This window comes from Heteronotia binoei, chromosome 19, assembly GCF_032191835.1.
Source record: "Heteronotia binoei isolate CCM8104 ecotype False Entrance Well chromosome 19, APGP_CSIRO_Hbin_v1, whole genome shotgun sequence".
Classification (NCBI taxonomy): Eukaryota; Metazoa; Chordata; class Lepidosauria; order Squamata; family Gekkonidae; genus Heteronotia; species Heteronotia binoei.
The window spans coordinates 33,964,271-33,985,099 of record NC_083241.1 but is presented as its reverse complement, the minus strand read 5'-3'; the positions used below and the strand labels follow the sequence as shown (position 1 = coordinate 33,985,099).

The window sequence follows — 20,829 nt, the reverse complement described above, 5'->3', positions numbered from 1 at the left end:
AGGCAAAGGGGTCGCGTCCTTTCCAGGAGGCGCTTCAGCCAAGCTGACGTCGAGTGGCGGCTTATCCTGCTCAGTGGGGCTCCTCTGGAGTAACTCCGCGCTTCATTGCGCTCCCAGAGTATCCCCGGGCTGTTGAGGCCTCTCAGGGAAAGGGAACCTGAAGCTGGGTCCTCGCACCTCCTTATTCCTTGTTAGAACCGTAAAACTCAACTGGGGAAGAGGGTTAGACATACCGGCACAAATCCCTCCTCCCAGCCCTCCCCCCCCAGAACGAAAAAAATAAGCCCTAAGGCATCCACGACAAACCAGCCTCAGTTATAAAGATATAAAGTTTATCAAACAATATAAGCAAAAGTGCAAGAAATCATCGGGAAACCCAATGTCCTTTCCATTCATAATAGAAGTTCATAGTCTTTATGGTGGAGATCCAACTGGAATTCTTAATAGAATATTGGGACAGTTGTTTGTACATGCCTACAGTAGAGTCAGTCACTAGAATGTATTTTCACTGGATGCTCTTCAGTATAATTGCATGACTGTTCCTTGGTTCTCTGTTTTATGGATTACTCTTTCTTTTTCTTGCGTTTTTTTTTTAAATTTGTTTATTATATCCTAACTAAGGCTGCATTATTGGTGGTGATAGATTACACTGTTCTTTATTGCGCACTGAAAATCTGTTAATAAAAATCTGATTAATTAAAAATATATATATTGGGACAGTTGTTTGTACATTCCTACAGTAGAATCAGTCACTAGAATGTATTTTCACTGGATGCTCTTCAGTATAATTGCAGGACTGCTCCTTGGTTCTCTATTTTATGGATTCCTCTTTCTTTTTCTTGTGTTTTTTTTTTAAATTATTACATCCTCACTAAGGCTGCATTACTGGAGGTGATAGATGACACTGTTCTTTATTGTGCACTGAAAATCTGTTAATAAAAATCTGATTAAGTAAAAAAAATTAAATATATTGGGACAGTTGTTTGTACATTCTTACAGTAGAATCAGTCACTAGAATGTATTTTCACTGGATGCTCTTCAGTATAATTGTATGACTGCTCCTTGGTTCTCTTTATGGATTCCTCTTTCTTTTTCTTGCGTTTTTTAAAAAAATTGGTTTATTATTATCCTCACTAAGGCTGCATTATTGGAGGTGATAAGAGTACAATGTTCTTTATTGTAAACTGAAAATCTGTTAATAAAAATCTGATTAATTTTTTAAAAAGGTGCTTAGAGCACATGAAAGCTTGAACATGAACATATGAAGCTGCCTTATGCTGAATCAGACCCTCAGTCCATCAAAGTCAGTCTTGTCTTCTCAGACTGGCAGCGGCTCTCCAGGGTCTCAAGCGGAGGTTTTTCACACCTATTTGCCTGGACCCTTTTTTTGGAGATGCCAGGGATTGAACCTGGGACATTCTGCTTCTCAAGCAGATGCTCTACCACTGAGCCACCGTCCCTCCCCAAATTCTTAAATTCTGAATAAAACTTTGTTGGTCTTAAAAAAAAAATAACAATTAAAAAATGGTGGAGATCCGGGGAAGAAGTTGGCAAAGTCCCATTGAGCAGCATAAATCGCGGCTTGACAGCAGCCTGGCAGGAGCTCCTGCTGGAGAGGACACCTTTCCCCCTCTTCCTGCAGCTCTGAAGGGGTTAACCCCACAGAGCCGTTTGCTAGAGAGGCCGAGCAAGGGGGGTGGGGAGAAGAGGAGAGGCTCCTTTGTGGGAGGGGGGTGCTTCTGAATGGGGAGAGGGCTGCAGATGTGCAACAGCTAGAGAAAGCCCTGCAACCGGATCCCGGGAAAGGTGGACTTGGAAGTAAGGGATTGCATGATAAGCTCTGAGAACTTGCAAGGGTGGGAGGCTGAGATCCTTCTCCGCCGTGGTTTGCATCGGGTTGGCAACTCCCGGATGGCAAATTCCTGGACAATTTTGGGAGGGAGGGTTCTGGGAAAGGCCCAGTTTGGAGATGGGAACCTACAGCCCCAACCCAACGCCCTCCCATTGTGGGGCTGGAGCTGCCAGCCAGTGTCCAAGGCCTGCCCAGCAGAGGAGAGGAACGTTTTTGAAAACAGATTGTGAAGGTGGAGAGAATGATACCAACAAAGATCATGGAAACCTGCCCCCCCCCAACCACAACAGGGAGCCCTGCAGATGTGGGTTGAAGTCCGCACCCACCAGTGTTTTGCCAAGCAGATTCACAAGAACAGAATCGCCCCTGCCCCCTTCCCCTCCACAGCTCACTTGGCAGAGGCAGCCTTAACACACTGCCAAATTCTCCCTCCTGCACTTTTGCCAGCTGATAGTGTTAAAGCAACCCCAGGTGTGAGTTCAGGTTCCGCTTAAGGAGGAAGCTGGCAAGAATAAAAATATACCATTTGGTAGTTAAGAGGCCAAGGAAGAAGTTTCAGATGGGATGAATTGTTCATACTGATTGGCTGTCCCAAATGTCAAGTACTTTGGATGGTTTCCTCTGCTCCCCCCCCCCCCAAGCAGGGCACCAGGGAGATGCTGTGTAGTCCTCCAAAACTGTTCAAGGACAAGGCTTAGATTTGTTCCCACAACAGGCTGGATTCTGAGAAATGGTCCAAATGTCATGGTGATTTCGAATATGGGACCATGAGAAAGTGGTGATTGTTCCCTGGATGAAAGACTCGTTTTATCTGCCCTGCTTCTTCACGTGGTCAAAAGCTCCAAGGGATACTGTTTCCCAGGGTTGATCCCCCTTGGAAGAGGAAGCCCTAGAACCTTCTGGCGTCCTGTGATTATTTGTTTTAGTGAGAGCCAGTTTGGTGTAGTGGTTAAGTGCGCTCTTATTTGGGAGAACTGGGCTGGATACCCCACTCCTCCACTTGCACCTGCTGGAATGGCCTTGGGTCATCTCGTAGGAGTTGTCCTTGAAAGGGCAGCTGCTGTAAGAGCTCTCTCAGCCCCACCCACCTTACAGGGTGCCTGTTGTAGGAGAAGAAGATATAGGAGATTATAAGCTGCTCTGTGTCTGATTCAGAGAGAAGGGTGGGGTATAAATCTGCAGTCTTCATCTTCTTCAAGTACAATGGCAGAGTTGACCACGGGTGGAAGCCAGAGGACTCCCCACCGAGTAGGAGGTCCAATACTCCACCACACATACAGGTTATTTCTGCAGATGAGGATTCTTGACCAAATCTCAGTTGAAGCCTGTCTGCCTTTCTTTCTTTCTTTCTTTCTTTCTTTCTTTCTTTCTTTCTTTCTTTCTTTCTTTCTTTCTTTCTTTCTTTCTTTCTTTCTTTCTTTCTTTCTTTCTTTCCTTCCTTCCTTCCTTCCTTCCTTCCTTCCTTCCTTCCTTCCTTCCTTCCTTCCTTCCTTCCTTCTTTCCTTCCTTCCTTCCTTCTTTCCTTCCTTCTTTCCTTCTTTCTTTCTTTTATGATTTATATCCCGCCCTTCCCAACAAGTGGCTCAGGGCGGCTCACAACATAAGAATTTGACATAAATAGAATTTAAGCATAAAAACAGTTAAAATAATTTAAGACATTTAAACCATTTATAACATTAGGGACAGCAGACATCTAGTGTAACTACACTCGGTTTCTTGTACCAGCTAGTTATAGGCCAGCCGGAAGAGGGTTGTCTTACAGGCCCTGCGGAACTGGGCGAGGTCCCGCAGGGCCCTCACCTCTTCCGGCAGCTGGTTCCACCAGGAGGGGGGCGTAACAGAAAAGGCCCGGTCCCTTGTAGATTTTAAGCGGGCTTCTTTTGGCCCGGGGATAACTAGGAGATTTTGATTTCCCGATCTCAGGACTCTCTGGGGAACTTTCTCTCCCGATCTCTGTTGTTTCCCTCAGAGACATTCCTGCCCCGTCCCCTCAGCTGGGTGCTTGGAGAGGGCTGTTCAGTCCTCTTGAAGAGGTGCATAAAATGGTTAAGGAGTCCCCTGTCCCTCTTCTCCTTTTGGGGCTCCACTTTACCTTAACAATCAGCCCCTCGGAGAGTCTGAATGAATGTCATGAGAGTCGAGTTTCTAACATTTTTAAAGAGCCAAACATAGATACTAAACTTTTCCAAAGAACCAAAGAGGCCTGTCTAAAATAGCTTGATATGTATTCAGGCAAAATGATATTAAAGTGTTCTACAAACCACCATAAGCACTTTTGTTCTGATCCAGCAGGGCAATTCTTACTTCTCTCCTGAGCATATGAAAGCTTGTGATGTTCAGTGGTGTGTCTTCTTTCTTTTCTACTTTCCTTTTGACATGTTACACTCTCTTTCTCTGTCTCTCTCTTTTCCCTCCTCATGGAGAAGGCTGTCTTCATAGCCAAATGAATACAGACATCTTTTCACAGTCTGAGGTGACCCAAGAGAAGGGGCAGGAGATGGAAGAAGAGGACCCAGGAAGAGCTGGGACTGGCAAGACAGCAAGCAAAGGCCCCCGTCCCATCCAAGATGGGAGTGCTGCTGAATTCTGGGAAAGAGCTGGGCCAGAGATCCTGGCTCAATACACCATAACCTCAGATGTCAATAGCCAACGCTTCCGGTTGTTCCGCTACCGTGAGGCTGATGGGCCCCGAGAGGTTTGCAGCCAGCTCCATGGACTTTGCAACCAGTGGCTGAAGCCGAAGAGGCACAGCAAGAAGCAGGTCATGGACCTGGTGATCCTGGAGCAGTTCCTGACTCTCCTGCCCCAGGAAATGCAGAGCTGGGTCAGAGGATGTGGGCCGGAGAGCAGTTCCCAGGCGGTGGCCTTGGCAGAAGGCTTCCTCCTGAGTCAGGCTGAGGAGAAGAGGCAGGCAGAACTGGTGAAGGATTTCCTCCAGGTATGTCCTGTTCAAACTATCTGGGTGGATTCTGGGAAAGGCCCAGGTTGGGGACAGGAGGACCACAGGGACGAACAAGGCACTAGAGTCCTCCCCCACCCCCATACAGCCATTTAGTCCGGGGAAACCGATCTCTCTCAGCTGCAGGTTGGCTGTAATTCCAGGAGAACTTCAGGCCCCACTTGGAGGTTGAAAACCCTGCTAGGCACCACTTTTGCACCCCTCTGGAAGACTTTATGGGGGGGAGGTTTGGCGGGGAGCAACAATTATCACTGTATTGGAGTACAAGAAAGGTTAAATGAACAAAACTGCTTGAATCATAGAATTAAAAAGTTGGGAGGGACCTCTGGGGTCATCTATTCCAACCATCTACAGAATGCAGGAAACTCACAAATACCTCCCGCTAATTTCACAGAATCAGCATTGCTGTCAGATGGCCATCTAGCCTCTGTTTCAAAACCTCCAAGGAAGGAGAGCCCACCGCCTCCCGGGGAAGCCTGTTCCACTGAGGAACCGCTCTAACTGCCAGGAAGTTCTCCCTATTGTTTAGTGGAAAACGCTTTTGATTCCATTTCAACCTGTGGGCTCTGATCCAACCTTCTGGGGCAACAGAAAACAGCTCCACACCATCCTTTATATGACAGCCCTCCAAGGACTTGAAGATGGTGATCGTATTGCCTCTCAGCTGTCTTCTCCAGGGCCGGTGCTAGGCTTTCTGGCGCCCTAGGCGAATCACCCACTAGCAACCCCCCCCCCAATTATTAAAAATATAGGGGAATTGAAGAGCACCAAATTTGAAACTTTTCACATTTTTAATTTACTGATTTTTCATTTTTCAAAAAAAAGTGACGTTATAAAAAAATATTGTGAGAAGAAGTGCTTGCCGGCCATGTTAGGAAGGAGGGTGGCAGGATAGGATGAGGTGGGAGGCCAAGTCACACATTGGGGAGAGGAGAGTGCCTTGGTTTGTTGAGGGCAGCTTGGTGATGGGAGAGGACAAGGTGACAGTGGTCAGGAGCCAGAGTCATGTGTCAGGAAGGGGGCGCCCAGCGGTCCCCCCTAGGCCGGGTGGCGCCCTAGGTGACTGCCTACTTTGCCTACCCACATGCGCCGGTCCTGGTCTTCTCTCCTGGCCAAACATACCCAACCCCTTCAACCTTTCCTCATAGAACTATCACGTTCCACCTTGTCTTTTATATCAGGGGTGGCCAACGGTAACTCTCCAGATGTGTTTTGCCTACAACTCCCATCAGCCCCAGCCATTGGCCATGCTGGCTGGGGCTGATGGGAGTTGTAGGCAAAAAAACATCTGGAGAGCTACCGTTGGCCACCCCTGTTCTATATCCTTCTTACTGTGGTGCTGAAAACTGATGTTCTATTGCTGGTCGTTTCAATCTCTAAACAAGCAAAAGGCTGGTCTTTTTTCTATTAGATGATTAGGGAAGGGCTTTGGGGGGAAGAGAATGCATGTCAGTGTTGGAGTGAGCTGCAGCCGTATCATAAGCCCTGATGCCTTCCCGCTGTGGCTCCAGTTGAGGCTCCCATCTGGTGTCCAAGGTCTGCCTAAGGAAGGAGAGGAACATGCCCGTAGCTACAGTGGGGCCTGAGGGAGGCCAGGCCCATCCTTTCAACCCCCCCTCCCAACTGCATGGCCTCTCTGGGAGAACCGGGTTTGATTCCCCACTCCTCCACTTGCACCTGCTAGCATGGCCTTGGGTCAGCCATAGCTCTGGCAGAGGTTGTCCTTGAAAGGGCAGCTGCTGTGAGAGCCCTCTCCAGCCCCACCCACCTCACAGGGTGTCTGCTGTGGGGGAGGAAGGTAAAGGAGATTGTGAGCCACTCTGAGACTCTTCGGAGTGGAGGGCGGGATATAAATCCAATATCTTCATCTACCTCACAGGGTGTCTGTTGTGGGGGAGGAAGGTAAAGGAGATTGTGAGCCGCTCTGAGACTCTTCGGAGTGGAGGGCGAGATATAAATCCAATATCTTCATCTACCTCACAGGAGTCTGTTGTGGGGGAGGAAGGGAAAGGAGATTGTAAGCCCCTCTGAGTCTCTGATTCAGAGAGAAGGGCAGGGTATAAATCTGCAATTCTTCTTCTTCTTACAGTGCCAAGAGCCTGTGGCCGTCAAAACTGGCGGCCCTGCCCCCCCCCCCAAAAAAAAACAACAAATCCTGCAGTAGGCCCCACCAAACATGAAATCCTGGCTACAGCTCTGGAGAGGAACATTTTAAAATTAGGGTGTGAAGGTGGAGAGAGTGATGCCAGCAAAGACCATGGGGAAACTCCAGGTCTCCCCCCCCCATCCCAAATCCCAACAGGAGGGGACTCCCCGCAGCCAGGAATAGAGGGGTGGGGCATACTGATTCTCACCTCCTGCACAGTCCTTCTCAATAATCAGGCCTCTTAATGAGATTCAGAAAAGGTTTATTGAAAGGCACATCATAACAGGCATGGCTCTCCATGTCAGATCTAGCTATATCTGGGAGAGCCAGATCTATATAGTGCCAGTTTGGTGTAGTGGTTAAGTGCGTGGAGTCTTAGCTGGGAGAACCGGGTTTGATTCTCCACTCCTCCACTTGCACCTGCTGGAATGGCCTTGGGTCAGCCATAACTCTAGCAGAGCTGTCCTTGAAAGGGCAGCTTGAAAGGGCAGCTTCTCTCAGCCCCACCTACCACACACGGTGTCTGTTGTGGAAGAGGAAGGTAATGAAGAGTGTAAGCCGCTCTGAGATTCAGAGTGAAAGGAGGGGTATAAATCCAATATCTTCTTTTCCTTCTATATACCCTCTTTTTGCGGCTGTTAGTAGCTCACCCCAATTCGGAGCAAAAAAGCCTGTGCAAACCAGTAAGAGCAATTTCTCACGCAGCCCACCAGCAGGTGACAAGGCAGTCTCTAGTGGGAAATAATTTGTCCTTGGGTTCCAGACACAGGTCTCCCACCCAGGGCAGAATGCGTACTTCACGTGTTACTAGTCAAAACCTAAAGCAAGCTGGTGAAAGCAGTCCCCTTGCATTCTCCCCCAACATTCCCACCACAGTTATCGAGAACATCAAAGCCCTAGGCCCCAGCGAAGACGACATGATATGGCAAGCCCCTTGACATTGATGTGGCCACACCTCTTGGTCTCCGCCTCCTGCAAACACTAACGGGACACAGGAGGCGCAAATGGGAGAGGGGCATCCATCACTGTGAATATTGAGGGGCGAGCCATGTAAACACACCTGGTAACGATGTGCCATGGATGTGGCTTTAAACACCCACCCATAGAGGAAAGGAAAGGTCCCCTGTGCAAGCACCAGTCGTTTCTGACTCTGGGGTGACGTTGCTCTCACAACGTTTTCACGGCAGACTTTTTACGGGGTGGTTTGCCCTTGCCTTCCCCAGTCATCTACGCTTTCCCCCCAGCAAGCCGGGTACTCATTTGACCGACCTCGGAAGGATGGAAGGCTGAGTCAACCTCGAACCGGCTACTTGAAAACCCAGCTTCCGCCGGGAATCGAACTCAGGTCGTGAGCAGAGCTTAGGAGTGCACTACTGCAGCTTTAACGCTCTCTGCCACCCATAGAAGCATTCTGCAAACTGGATTGCCTGGGCTGGTTCTCCTTGGAAGGAGAAAGCCCTGGAGCCTTCTGGTGTCTTGTTAGTATTTGCTTTGAGGCCGGATATACGGGCAGAGCTGAGCACGGGTGGATGCCACAGGAATTCTCACCACCACCTCACAACAGCTGCCCAGAGGAGCGTTCCTGTGTCTCAAGATTTGCGAGCCCAATCTTACCCAAAGCCTTTCTGCCTTTTTCTCCCAATCTCAGCAGCTCTTTCTTCCCATAGACACATTCCTGCCCCGTCCGCTCACCCGGGAGACAAAACTCTTGCCTCACCCTTCAATCCTGTTCAGGGGTGGAATTCTAGCAGGGGCTCCTTTGCATATTAGGCCACACACCCCTAATGTAGCCAATCCTCCAAGAGTTTACAAGGCTCTTTTTTGTAACCCCTTGGAGGATTGGCTACATCAAGGGGGTGTGGCCTGATATGCAAAGTTGCTCCTGCTAGAATAAAACCCCTGCTCTTGTTGAAGAGATACATACAACGGTTAAGGGGTCTTATCCTTTTGGGACTCCAACTTACCTTAAGATTTAGTCCCAAGGAGAGACTGAATGAATATCATGAGTCTAAGTTTCTAACATTTTTAAAGAGCCAAACATAAATATTAAACTTTTCCAAAGAACCAAAGAGGCCTGTCTAAAATAGCTTGATATGTATTCTGGCAAAATGATATTAAAGTGCTCTACAAACCACCATAAGCACTTTTGTTCTGACCCACTAAGGGAATTCTCATTTGTCTTATGAGCATATGAAGGTTTGTGAAGTTGAACATGAACATATGAAGCTGCCTTCTACTGAATCAGACCTTCAGTCCATCAAAGTCAGTCTTGTCTTCTCAGACTGGCAGCAGCTCTCCAGGGTCTCAAGCTGAGGTTTTTCACGCCTGCTTGCCTGGACCCTTTTGAGTTGGAGATGCCAGGGATTGAACCTGAGACCTTCTGCTTACCAAGCAGATACTCTACCACTGAGCCGCTGTCCCTCCCCTATTCAGTTCAGGGGTGTATCTCCATTATTTTTTAATTTTCCCTTTGACATGTTCCAGTCTGTCTCTCTTTGGGACCCCAGGGAGAAACCTGTCTTCTCAAGTGAATACAGGCATCTTTTCCCAATCTGAGGTGACCCAAGAGAAGGGGCAGGAGATGGAAGAAGAGGACTCAGGAGGACCTGTGATTGGCAAGACAGCAAGTAAAGGCCCCCATTCCATCCCAGCTGGGAGTGCTGTTGAATTCTGGGAAAGAGCTGGGCCAGAGATCCTAGCTCAGGACAGCATAACCTCAGATGTCGATTGCCAAAGCTTCTAGCTGTTCTACTACCATGAGCCCGATGGGCCCCGAGAGGTTTGCAGCCAGGTGCATCGACTTTGCAACCAGTGGCTGAAGCCAGAAGAGCACAGCAAGAAGTAGATGGTGGACTTGGTAGGCTTCCCAACCCTCCCGCCCTGGCGGAGGACCCCAGGATTTCCAGCCTCTTCCCCCGCTCCCCAAAAAACCGGAAGCGGGGGGAGGGGGGGAAACCGCGCCAAGGAGCGCGGCGAGCCGCCCCATCTCGGAGCGGGCAACGCTGCTGCGCGGCTGCCGCCTCTTCTCCGCTCAGCGTAGCTGCTCCTCCGAGATGGGCTCAGGCTGAGCCCATCTCGAAGGAGCAGCTAAGATGAAGCCGAGAAGAGGCGGCAGCCGCGCAGCAGCGTTGCCCGCTCCGAGATGGGGCGGCTCGCCGCGCTCCTTGGCGCCGTTTCCCCCCCTCCGAGATGGGGCAGCTCGCCGTGCTCCTTGCCGCCGTTTCCCCCCCTCCCCCCTAGCTCCACCCCAGTGTCTCCTGGCTCCACCCCCAAAGTCCCCAGATATTTCTGAAATTGGACTTGGCAACCCTAGGACCTGGTGATCCTGGAGCAGTTCCTGACTCTCCTGCCCCAGGAAATGCAGAGCTGGGTCAGAGGATGTGGGCCAGAGAGCAGTTCTCAGGCAGTGGTCTTGGCAGAAGGTTTCCTCCTGAGTCGGGCCGAGGAGAAGAGACAGGCAGAACAGGTGAGGAGATTTCCTCTGGGCAGGGCTTTTTTTGCAGAAGAAGCCCAGCCACACCCCCTGACACCAAGACAGCTGGAACTGCATTCCTGTGCGTTCCTGTTAAAAAAAACCCTCTGCCTCCAGGTATGTCTAATTCAAGCAATGATATCTGGCCTTAAGTTTCCCTGACAGACATTTGTCCAAGTGTTAAATCATTGCAGTGGGAGATTTAACAGCCACCTTCACCAACCTTTTCTACTAGAGAATTTCAGTTCCCTCCAGGTAATTCACCTGGTGTGATGAAACCATTGTTCAGAATCTGGGAATGGAGCAGGCTCACTTGCTTGGCCTCTTCTCTTAAATCTCTTCCCTCTCTTCCTTGCTTCTGTTTCAGGCGTTGAGGCCCTCTGTGAAGACAGAAGCCACAGTCCCTGATGCGAAAGGAGCTCCTTCCGAGGAAGGGCGAAGGGCACAGGGTGTGGAGCGTGCCCGGGATGCCCTCCCCAGTGGTAAGGACTCGTGCGGGGATGCAACTGGGGCACACTGTGAATTTGATGGGTGAAGAGTTCAGGTCCGGAAAAAAGTTAAATATTTCATCACACAACTCAGATCCTCAGGCCCCATAATAATGGGGAAGGTTGACTCCTGTGTCTGTGCTTATATGGGGCATCTGGTGGGGTTCTGTGGGAAAGAGGATGCTGGAGTAGAGATGGCTGGCTATGGCCGGGCAGCCCCAGGAACTTTTGGAAGGGCCTTGAGGCAGATGAGGTATCATGTTGGTATTGCGTCTGGCTGAAAAACTGCTAGTGAAGTTAACAATCCAAGAAACCAAAGATTTCAGGTTTTCACCTGAAATGGTAACATCATTAGGGTTTGTAGAATCTTTCGGGCTCAAATGCCGTGTTCTACTGGAGAAAGTTTTTCTTCCAGACGTTTCATTCTCGGCTATGGAGAACATCCTCAGTGGCGTTGCAGCCGGAGCAGGCGTTCTGACCTTCTTGGCTGCTGTGCATTGAGTGAGGCCAGGGCTGCTGGAGAGCTGCTATTTCTAGGCTGGAGGGGTGTGGTGAAAGGGCAATAGGTTTGTGGATGTGCCCATTGTTTGGTGGGGCTTCCTGGAAGGGTAGTGATAAGGAAACCGGCTATTGAATGTGACCATCGTTCTGTGTTAATTGCTGGGAGGGTTGGAAGGGGTGTGAAGAAAAGGAAGATGGTTGTTGACTGTGCTGATTGTTCTGTTGAATGTGCTGGTTGTTCTGTGAATTTCTGCAATTTATAGTCAGTAGGGTGTTTTGCAGAGCTGGATACCAAGATTGGTGGATGGAAATGCCTTCTTCCTTTCTGTTAAAGTTGTGCTGGTGTTCAATAGCTTCTCTGTTCAGGTGGGTATGATAATGTGAGGCCGTAGAAAGGACTTCAGTTCTTTCAAAGTGGATGACGTGGTTTCCTTCTTGAAGTGCATGTTCAGCTACAGCTGATTTTTCTGGCTGAAACAAGCGACAATGTCTCTTGTGTTCGGTGAGGCGGGTGTTGATACTGCGTTGGGTAGTGCCAATGTAGACTGCACCACAGGAGCAGGGTATTTTGTAGACTCCAGTGGTTGAACCCTAATCCAAGAAACACTCTGAAAACTCACAACTATTAACCTCAATTCTCCAAAAGCTCTCAAGTCACACCTGGGCCAAATGTGATGCTGACATGTCATGTGACATCATTTCTCCCCCCCCACACACACACACTTCCCTTCACTCCCCGCAGGCCTGACACAGGTCACACAGAACAGAAGTCTGACATATGTTGGCAGCATTTGTTAATCCCAGAGGTTCATAGGTACCTGGTGCTTCTCTTCTGCCTCTCTCAGAATTTGGTATAAAGCGTTACAAAATTTGCTGAGTGCACACAGGGTAAGGTTTCATAACCCTGGGAAGGGAGTGTGTGAAACAGGAAACAAATAACCAAGCACCTTTCTGTCTTCCTTTGTCTCAGTCACAGGCAGTGAAGAGATGCTGTTGAGCCATCATAGTTTCAGAGGTGGTGACACGGCTTCTGCCCCTCCAGTCCAGGTAGGAGAGATGAGCAGGGGTCAGCCTGGGTCCCTCCTCCTTTCTCAGGGGGGCTTTTGCTCCTATAGTTTCTACAAGGTGTTTGGGTGAGTGGTCTTTTGAATGCCATCCCCCTTGCCCATTTTAAGCCACGCATCCTGTACATTCCCAGACTACTCCCTTCCAGTGTGCAATCTCTGAGGAGGATATCTGCTTTTTCTTTCAGGGTCCCATTTCCTTTGAGGAGGTGTCCGTCTGTTTCACGGAGGCAGAGTGGGCACTGCTGGATCCAGGACAAAGAGCTCTGTACAGGGAAGTCATGCTGGAGAACTATGGGAATGTGGCCTTTCTGGGTAAGGATTTTTCATAGGTGCCAAAGGCTGGAATTGCTGCCATTGTGGTGAATCAACATATTGAACAGCATGAATCAACATATTTCCACTTGGTATAGTCAGATCCAGAAGAAAATACATTCCGTAGGTGTACCCTTGGACAACCTCTGTATGCTAAGTGAAATTCAGGCATTCAGAATCCTGTAACAGAGGATCTTAGATATTGAGAAACCGTCCCTTTGTTCTTCTGGACATAAAACTTGTTCCCCTTTAGCATTTGGTATCTTCCCAGATCATGGGCTGCCTGCTGCCTACCTTTCCCAGATTACTTCACCCCAGTTACGCCGCTCTTTTATGTTAGGAAGACTCAATGTTCTACCCTCAGCAGTATTGTCTGGGAGGTTTGCCAACACCCCTTATGAGGATAGAGTCAGCCCATGTAATGGAAGGCACCTTGAAACGGTCGCCCATGTCTTACTTTATTGTGATTTTTATGGGGAAGTGCGGGACTGCATAATCAAACCTATTCTGTCTAATTTTTATGGATTACCTGAAGTGAAGTTAGGTTTTTTTTCTACTATCTGACCCATGTTCCCATATCACAAGCCTGGTTGCAAAGTACCTTTTCGCTGCCATAACAATCAGGGAGCAAAAGACTAGCTCCCCTTCTTGATGTTTGACTGGTTTTTATAGCTGAAACTCCATGTAAATTTGCTATGCTGTACTTTTTATTTCTATGGCAATAAAGGGATTTGAATTTGGAATAGCAATAGACCATTTTGAGGCCTCTCCTGCTACTTGGGAAGGGACTGTGGCTCACTGGCAGAGCATCTGCTTGGCATGCAGGTTCAATCCCCAACATCTCCAGTCAAAAGGATCAGGTAGGAGGTGATGTGAAGACCTTTGCCTGAGACCCTGAAGAGCCTTTGCCAGACTAAGTTGACAGTACTGACTTCAGTGGACCAAGGTGTAAAGAACTTTGGTTCCCTTAAAATTTTGTTCTGATTCATAGTTTGGTTCAGGCTTCGTATGCGGCCTGTTTGTGAGCTAAAGAGAGTTCCAGACTGCCTTGCTGAGAAAGAGCCTGGTGACTTTGTGAAGCCCTGAGAAAGAACACTGGCTGCAGAAAGGGAGTTGAGAAGCTGGCTCCGAATTTCCCAATAGCCACATTCCTTTCAGTTAGGCCATGGTTTGCACCTGTGGGAAAGGGGCCGAGCCCAGCTGCAGGTTGGCTTTGTTCCTTCCTCCCCGGTCAGACCACCGTTTATGTCATCGGTTCAGATGTTGGTCTAACACTTCGGCTATGTGTCGTCACTAAGAGACCTTATTGGTTCATAGGCCTGGAACCACGAGGATTCCATGACCTATAAAGACACAAGGGTTTACTCTGTCCTCAGCTTGACGGTGGCTATTTGAGACCTTGCCATATAGGCATCTTCTTACTCCTTTTGGCCATCTTGGATCATTTCTAGCATTGGCTATTCAGCCCTGGCCTGTGGTGACTTGGGAATAGAGCCACTCTGGATTACTGGAACTCTCAGGCTGTGACTTGGAGCCATTGTATTACAGTTTTAGTTCTCTCTCGGCTTGACTTCGCGAACGAAGATTTAAGAAGGGTGCAGTAGTCCACGTCTGCTGCAGGCTCGCCGGTGGCTGACAAGACCAATACGGGACAGGCAGATCCGGCCACAGTGGCTGCAGGGAAAAGTCTGATTTGGGGTTGGTGCTGTAGCAGTACGATTCTTCCTCAAACAGTTTTAGTTAGCCCTGTACCAAAACACGTTTGGCCCTTGCTGGGGTCTCATTCTGTATCAGGCAGCTTCTTGTGTGTGTAGTTGCCCAGGGTCAACTGAGGGCAGTGTTGTGGCCATCACCCAAGCCAGCAAAGGTATCCTGGCCTGAGGCAAAGGAAATGAGAAGCCCTCAAAAGGCTCTGCAAGAGGCCAGACCCTTATTTCTCTGTTTCCAGCCTTTACAAAAGGCTTCCCACCGAATGGGATTACACCACTCTACTTGTGATCTGGAAACTATCCTATCAAGAATCCAGAGCCTGGGTACCCATCAGTCACTCCTCTTTGTACCCGAGCAGCACCCAGTTCAGTGTGTTTATGAGGAGAGTGCACACAAGTAAAGTGTGCAACAGTGATCCATGCTACGGTCACCTCGAGGTTGGACTACTGTAATGCCCTCTACATGGGGCTGCCCCTGTCCCGAACTCGGAAATTGCAGCTGGTGCAGAATGCCGCGGCCCGGCTGTTATTGGGCCTCCCAAAGTGGGAGCACATTCAGCCGGGTCTTCGGACTCTGCACTGGCTTCCAGTGATATACCGAGTCCGGTACAAGGTGCTGGTTATCACCTTTAAAGCCCTATATGGCTTGGGACCTGTCTACCTGAAGGACCGTCTCTCCCCGCATGTTCCCCAGAGAGTACTGAGGTCGGGATCACAAAACTTCCTTACTGTCCCTGGGCCGAAAGAAGCCCGCTTGAAAGCCACAAGAAAAAGGGCCTTCTCTGTTATGGCCCCTACATGGTGGAATCAGCTACCGGAAGAGGTGAGGGCCCTGCGGAACCTTGTTCAGTTCCGCAGGGCCTGTAAAACAACCCTCTTCCGGTTAGCCTACACCTAGCTTGAGAATTTTAATGCAACCTGCCAGATCTCTGTATATATTGGAATATTTATTAATTTTTATGGTTTTATCTGTTTTATCTGTTTTAAAGTTATTCCCTTACATGTTTAAATATTGTTTAATTTATGTTGGATCTACTGCTGGAAGCCGCCCTGAGCCACTTGTGGGAAGGGCGGGATATAAATTCTAAATAAATAAATAAAAATAAAAAAATAAAGGAAAAGCCCTTTAAAATATTTTTTAAAAATATTTCACTGAACAGTACAGTTTCTGTAGCTCAGCAACAGAAAAACAAGAAAAGCTAGCAGTTCTATTGAATACATGAAATACTTGGTATTAGGTGGCACCTCTTGTTGCAGCCTAAGTATTCCAATGTGTAGCTTAAGTTACTCTACATAAAACTATTCATTGTCACAAAGCAAAAAAAAATCAAGGTTTATGAGCATGGCACGAACAAAAAATTAGCTTAGTTTCCATCTGGTCTGTACCTGTCATATTTTTTACGTCTCTAGGGTCAAGTGGTCCTAATGAGCCGATCAAGAGTTCTCCTTGATGGAACTTCCCAGAGGCTGTCAGCACCCTAATAATCCCCCCCTCTCTCCTGGTTACACAGCTGGATGAAAGTTCTCACCATTAACCAATTACCATTTTCTGGAGTCTGACCTTGAAAAACATAAGGGCGTTGGCTGCAGGGATACTCTAATCCTGAAAATGTGCAAGATGGACTGGGCCACTTAATACTTAATAGGGTGCTTTGCTTCACAGATCCATTCCTCTTGTATTGGGATTGGGATTGTGGGCTTCGAGGTACTGATATGGTTGGGATTGTGGGCTTCGAGGTTGACTTGATCTCTCCAGAATAATTTTTACTCTTGAATTTCTTTCCTTCCCCATATCAGAATGATTACTTCTTCTCTGCTCCAACCTGGTTAGCCCAGGATAGCCTGATCTTGTCTAGCTTGCTACCTACTGCTGCTACCTACGGTAAACAGCTGGAACATCTGACTGCCAGACAATCTTAGGATCTCCTGCCTATACTACAGGGGTGGCCAAACTGTGGCTCGGGAGCCACATGTGGCTCTTTCACACAAGTTGTGTGGCTCTTGAAGCCCTCAAAGCCCCATTAACCAGCTTAGAGAAGGCAGTTTGGTGTAGTGGTTAAGTGTGCGGACTCTTATCTGGGAGAACCGGGTTTGATTCCCCACTCCTCCACTTGCACCTGCTAGCATGGCCTTGGGTCAGCCATAGCTCTGGCAGAGGTTGTCCTTGAAAGGGCAGCTGCTGTGAGAGCCCTCTCCAGCCCCACCCACCTCACAGGGTGTCTGTTGTGGGGAGGAAGGTAAAGGAGATTGTGAGCCGCTCTGAGACTCTTCGGAGTGGAGGGCGGGATATAAATCCAATATCTTCTTCTTTAAATCACTTCTCCAAGCCAAGCCAGTCGGTGGCTTGAAGAATGCATTTAAAGTTAAAGCAGCTTTCTTCTTACCTCTCCCTCCCTCCCCCATCTATTTGCTTTCCTTCCTTCCTCCCCCTTCCTTCCTTTTTTCCTTCCTTCCCCTCTCATTCAAGTCTTGCAGCTCTCAGACATCTGACATTTATTCTATGTGGCTCTTACGTTAAGCAAGTTTGGCCACCCCTGCTACAGAGTGTCATGCAATAAATAAATAACTAAATACTTTCTCTCTTTTTTTCTCTCTTCCTGTGAAAGAAGCCAGAGGTATTAGAGGGACTATGGTGGAGACAGACGACAGCCTTGCATCCCAAGAATGGCTGGATAATTCCTCCAGAGGATTCCAAGAGCATATTTCCTTCCCAAATGAGAGTGAGAATCCTTCACAGTTATGTCAAGGGAATGGGCAAGGAATAGCTATGGGAGATTTCTGATTGACTTCTTAGCAGTACTTAGTTTGGCACAATCATACAGCCCACTCAGTAAGGAGGGAGGGATGCCTTCTGGGGGCCTGAAATTGAGAGGTTCAGAAACTCCCGGCAAGGTCTCATCTGTTGAACTTGGGGGGCAGAAGTATCCTTAAATGCTAGATATTGTGGAGGGGAAGTTAAGATAAGCCAAGCTGTACGATGCCAGAGGGTCGTGAGTCCTTTCCTACTGTAGTCCCATAGATGCCTTTGGACCTTACCACCCTCCCAGGTGCTAACAGGATCTTTCTCTTTATTCCAACAGAGGAGGATCAGAAAAATAGGGAGGGTGAGGAATTTCACCAGCAATTGCCAGAGACAGTTAAAAATGAAGACCTGCAAGAAAATGTCAGGAATCGAGGAAGACCAAAGGGAAAGAAAGGCAGCTGCATTGTTGCAAAGCAAGATGGAAGAAAGTGTAATAAACATTTTCCAAAGTACAGGAAAATTATGGCAGATAAATCTATTCAGTATGGAAAGTACTTTAGAAATAGATCCCATTTCCTCGTACACAAAAGAATACATAGAGGGGAGGAACCTTTTCAATACTCAGAGGGTGAAGAGAAATGCAGTCAGAGTGGCACTCTTCAGAAGCACCAAAGATCCCAAAAAGGAGAGAAACCTTTTAGAAGGTCAGAATGTAGAAAGAGATTTGGATTGAGTGACCATCTTCAAAAGCATCAAAGAACTCACACAGGGGAGAAACCTTTTGAATGCTCAGTGTGTGGAAAGAGATTTAGTCGCAGTTGTCATCTTCAAGAGCACCAGCGAACCCACACAGGGGAGAAACCTTTTGAATGCTCAGTGTGTGGAAAGAGATTTGGTCGAAATTGTCAGCTTCAAGTGCACCAGCGAACCCACACAGGGGAGAAGCCTTTTGAATGCTCAGAGTGTGGAAAGAGATTCAGTGAAAAGGGGACTCTTCAAAAGCATCAGAGAATGCACACAGGGGAGAAACCATTTGAATGCTCAGAGTGCGGAAAGAGATTCAGGCAGAGTAGTGCTCTTCATTCGCACCAAAGAATCCACACAGGGGAGAAACCTTTTGAATGTTCAGAGTGTAGAAAGAGATTCAGGCAGAAAATTGAGCTTCAGTTGCACCAGAGAACTCACACAGGAGAGAAACTTTTTGAATGCTTAGAATGTGGGAAAAGATTCAGTGACACGCAGATTCTTCAAATCCATCTGAGAAACCACACAGGGGAGAAACCTTTTGAATGTTCAGAGTGTGGAAAGAGATTTGTTAGGAGTGGCACTCTTAAACTGCACCAAAGTACTCACACAGGGGAGAAACCTTTTAAATGTTCAGAATGTGGAAAGAATTTCAGGTTGAGAAGCACTCTTCATGGGCACCAGAGAACTCATACAGGGGAGAAACCTTTTGAATGCTCAGAGTGTGGAAAGAAATTCAGTTATAGTAGCCGTCTACGATATCATCAAAGAACTCACACAGGAGAGAAACCTTATGTATGCTCAGAGTGTGGAAAGAGATTTATGCAGAGTGATGCTCTTCATCTGCACAGAAGAATCCACACAGGGGAGAAACCTTTTGAATGCTCAGAGTGTGGAAAGAGATTTGGGCAGAGTGGTACGCTTCATTTGCACCGAAGAATCCACACTGCAGAAAAACCTTTTGAATGCTCAGAGTGTGGAAAGAGATTTGAGTATAGTGGCGCTCTTCATATGCACCGAAGAATCCACACAGGGGAGAAACCTTATGAATGCTCAGAGTGTGGAAAGAGATTTGGGCAGAGTGGTTCTCTTCATTTGCACCAAAGAATCCACACAGGGGAGAAACCTTTTGAATGCTCAGAGTGTGGAAAGAGATTCAGTCGGAGTGGTCATCTTCAAGTGCATCAGAGAACCCACACAGGGGAGAAACCTTTTGAATGCTTAGAGTGTGGGAAGAGATTCAGTCAGAATTACCTCCTTCAAGTGCATCAGAAAACGCACACAGGGGAGAAACCTTTTGAATGCTCAGAGTGTGGAAAGAGATTCGGTCAAAGTAGCAATCTTCAAGTGCACCAGAGAACCCACACAGGGGAGAAACCTTTTGAATGCTCAGAGTGTGGAAAGAGATTCAGTGAGAGGGCAACTCTTAAAAAGCATCAGAGAACGCACACAGGAGAGAAACCTTTTGAATGCTCAGAGTGTGGAAGGACATTCAGTCATAATAACTCTCTTCAAAAGCATATGAGAACGCACACAGGGGAGAAACCTTTTGAATGTTCACTGTGTGAAATGAAATTCAGCATTAATGGTGAGCTTCGACAGCACCAGAGAACTCACACAGGGGAGAAACCTTTTGAATGCTCAGAGTGTGGAAAGAAATTCAGTCAGAGTGGTCATCTTAAGCGGCACCAAAGTACCCACACAGGAGAGAAACCTTATGAATGTTCAGAATGTGGAAAGAGATTTGGGCAGAGTGATGCTCTTCAAATGCATCTGAGAACCCACACAGGGGAGAAACCTTTTGAATGTCCAGAGTGTGGGAGGAGATTCAGGAAGAGTGGCGCTTTTCATCTGCACCAAAGAACTCACACAGGGGAGAAACCTTTTGAATGTTCAGTGTGTGGAAAGAGATTCAGTCACAGTCACCATCTGCAGCAGCATCAGAGAACTCACACAGGGGAGAAACCTTTTGAATGCTCAGTGTGTGGAAAGAAATTCAGCGAGAGTGGTGTTCTTCAAAGGCATCAGAGAACGCACACAGGGGAGAAACCTTTTAAATGCTTAGAGTGTGGAAAGAGATTTGGTCGCAATTGCCAGCTTCAAGTGCACCAGCGAACCCACACAGGGGAGAAACCTTTTGAATGCTCAGAGTGTGGAAGGAGATTCAGTGAGAAGGGGACTCTTCAAAAGCATCAGAGAACGCACACTGGGGAGAAACCTTTTGAATGCTCAGAGTGTGGAAAGCGTTTCAGTCAATTATGCCATCTTCAACGCCACCTGAGGACTCACATAGTGGAGAAACTTTTGAATGCTTGAAAGATTCTGGTTGAATGACACACTTCAGCAACATCTGACCACCCACAGAGAGTGTAAAGACAGTGGGCTGCAAGTATGGCAACATAACTAAGGCTTATCTGGGTTATGTCCAATAAACTCCACAGTTATAATAAATAAAAATATATTTAGAAGGACCAAGGAAACAGTTAAAAGACAAAGGTTCAGTACACAGGTAAGCAAAAAAAATTGCAAAAAACCAAAAACCTAGCTACTCACATCAGACCTATTCAATGTTTATGCTTCTGTCAGCCACTCTGCAACATAGGACAAGGAGGATATTCCGGCAGCAAGTAGGTAAGGTGGAGTTTGGAAGCTAACCAGACTTCTGCCTAACTATTCTTACGGGAAAAAACCAGCCTCAGCCTATGAACCCCCTTAACCACTCATGTGGCTGTCTCTAGGGTGCCTTCCCTAAATACAGGCAATGGACCACTCTCCGTTTCTCAGCTGCAACTTACTAGTTAATCAGACTGGCCAAAGGAAACAGCCTTGGAGAGAA

General features: G+C 47.8%; 1 protein-coding gene and 1 non-coding gene across 2 annotated transcripts; one reads left to right on the top strand and one right to left on the bottom strand.

Moving 5' to 3' along the window:
* Positions 1-1,388: 1,388 nt before the first annotated feature.
* On the bottom strand, positions 1,389-1,455 carry TRNAL-GAG (transfer RNA leucine (anticodon GAG)). The gene has a single exon. It is a non-coding gene; the product is annotated as a tRNA-Leu (tRNA).
* Positions 1,456-4,295: 2,840 nt separating this feature from the next.
* LOC132587669 (oocyte zinc finger protein XlCOF6-like) lies at positions 4,296-19,715 on the top strand (the record flags this gene model as incomplete). Its single annotated transcript, XM_060259986.1, has 4 exons — positions 4,296-4,547; positions 10,797-10,911; positions 18,043-19,514; positions 19,599-19,715. Coding segments are annotated over exons 1-4 (1,956 nt in total), but the record flags the coding sequence as incomplete, so codon positions are not given.
* Positions 19,716-20,829: the final 1,114 nt, after the last annotated feature.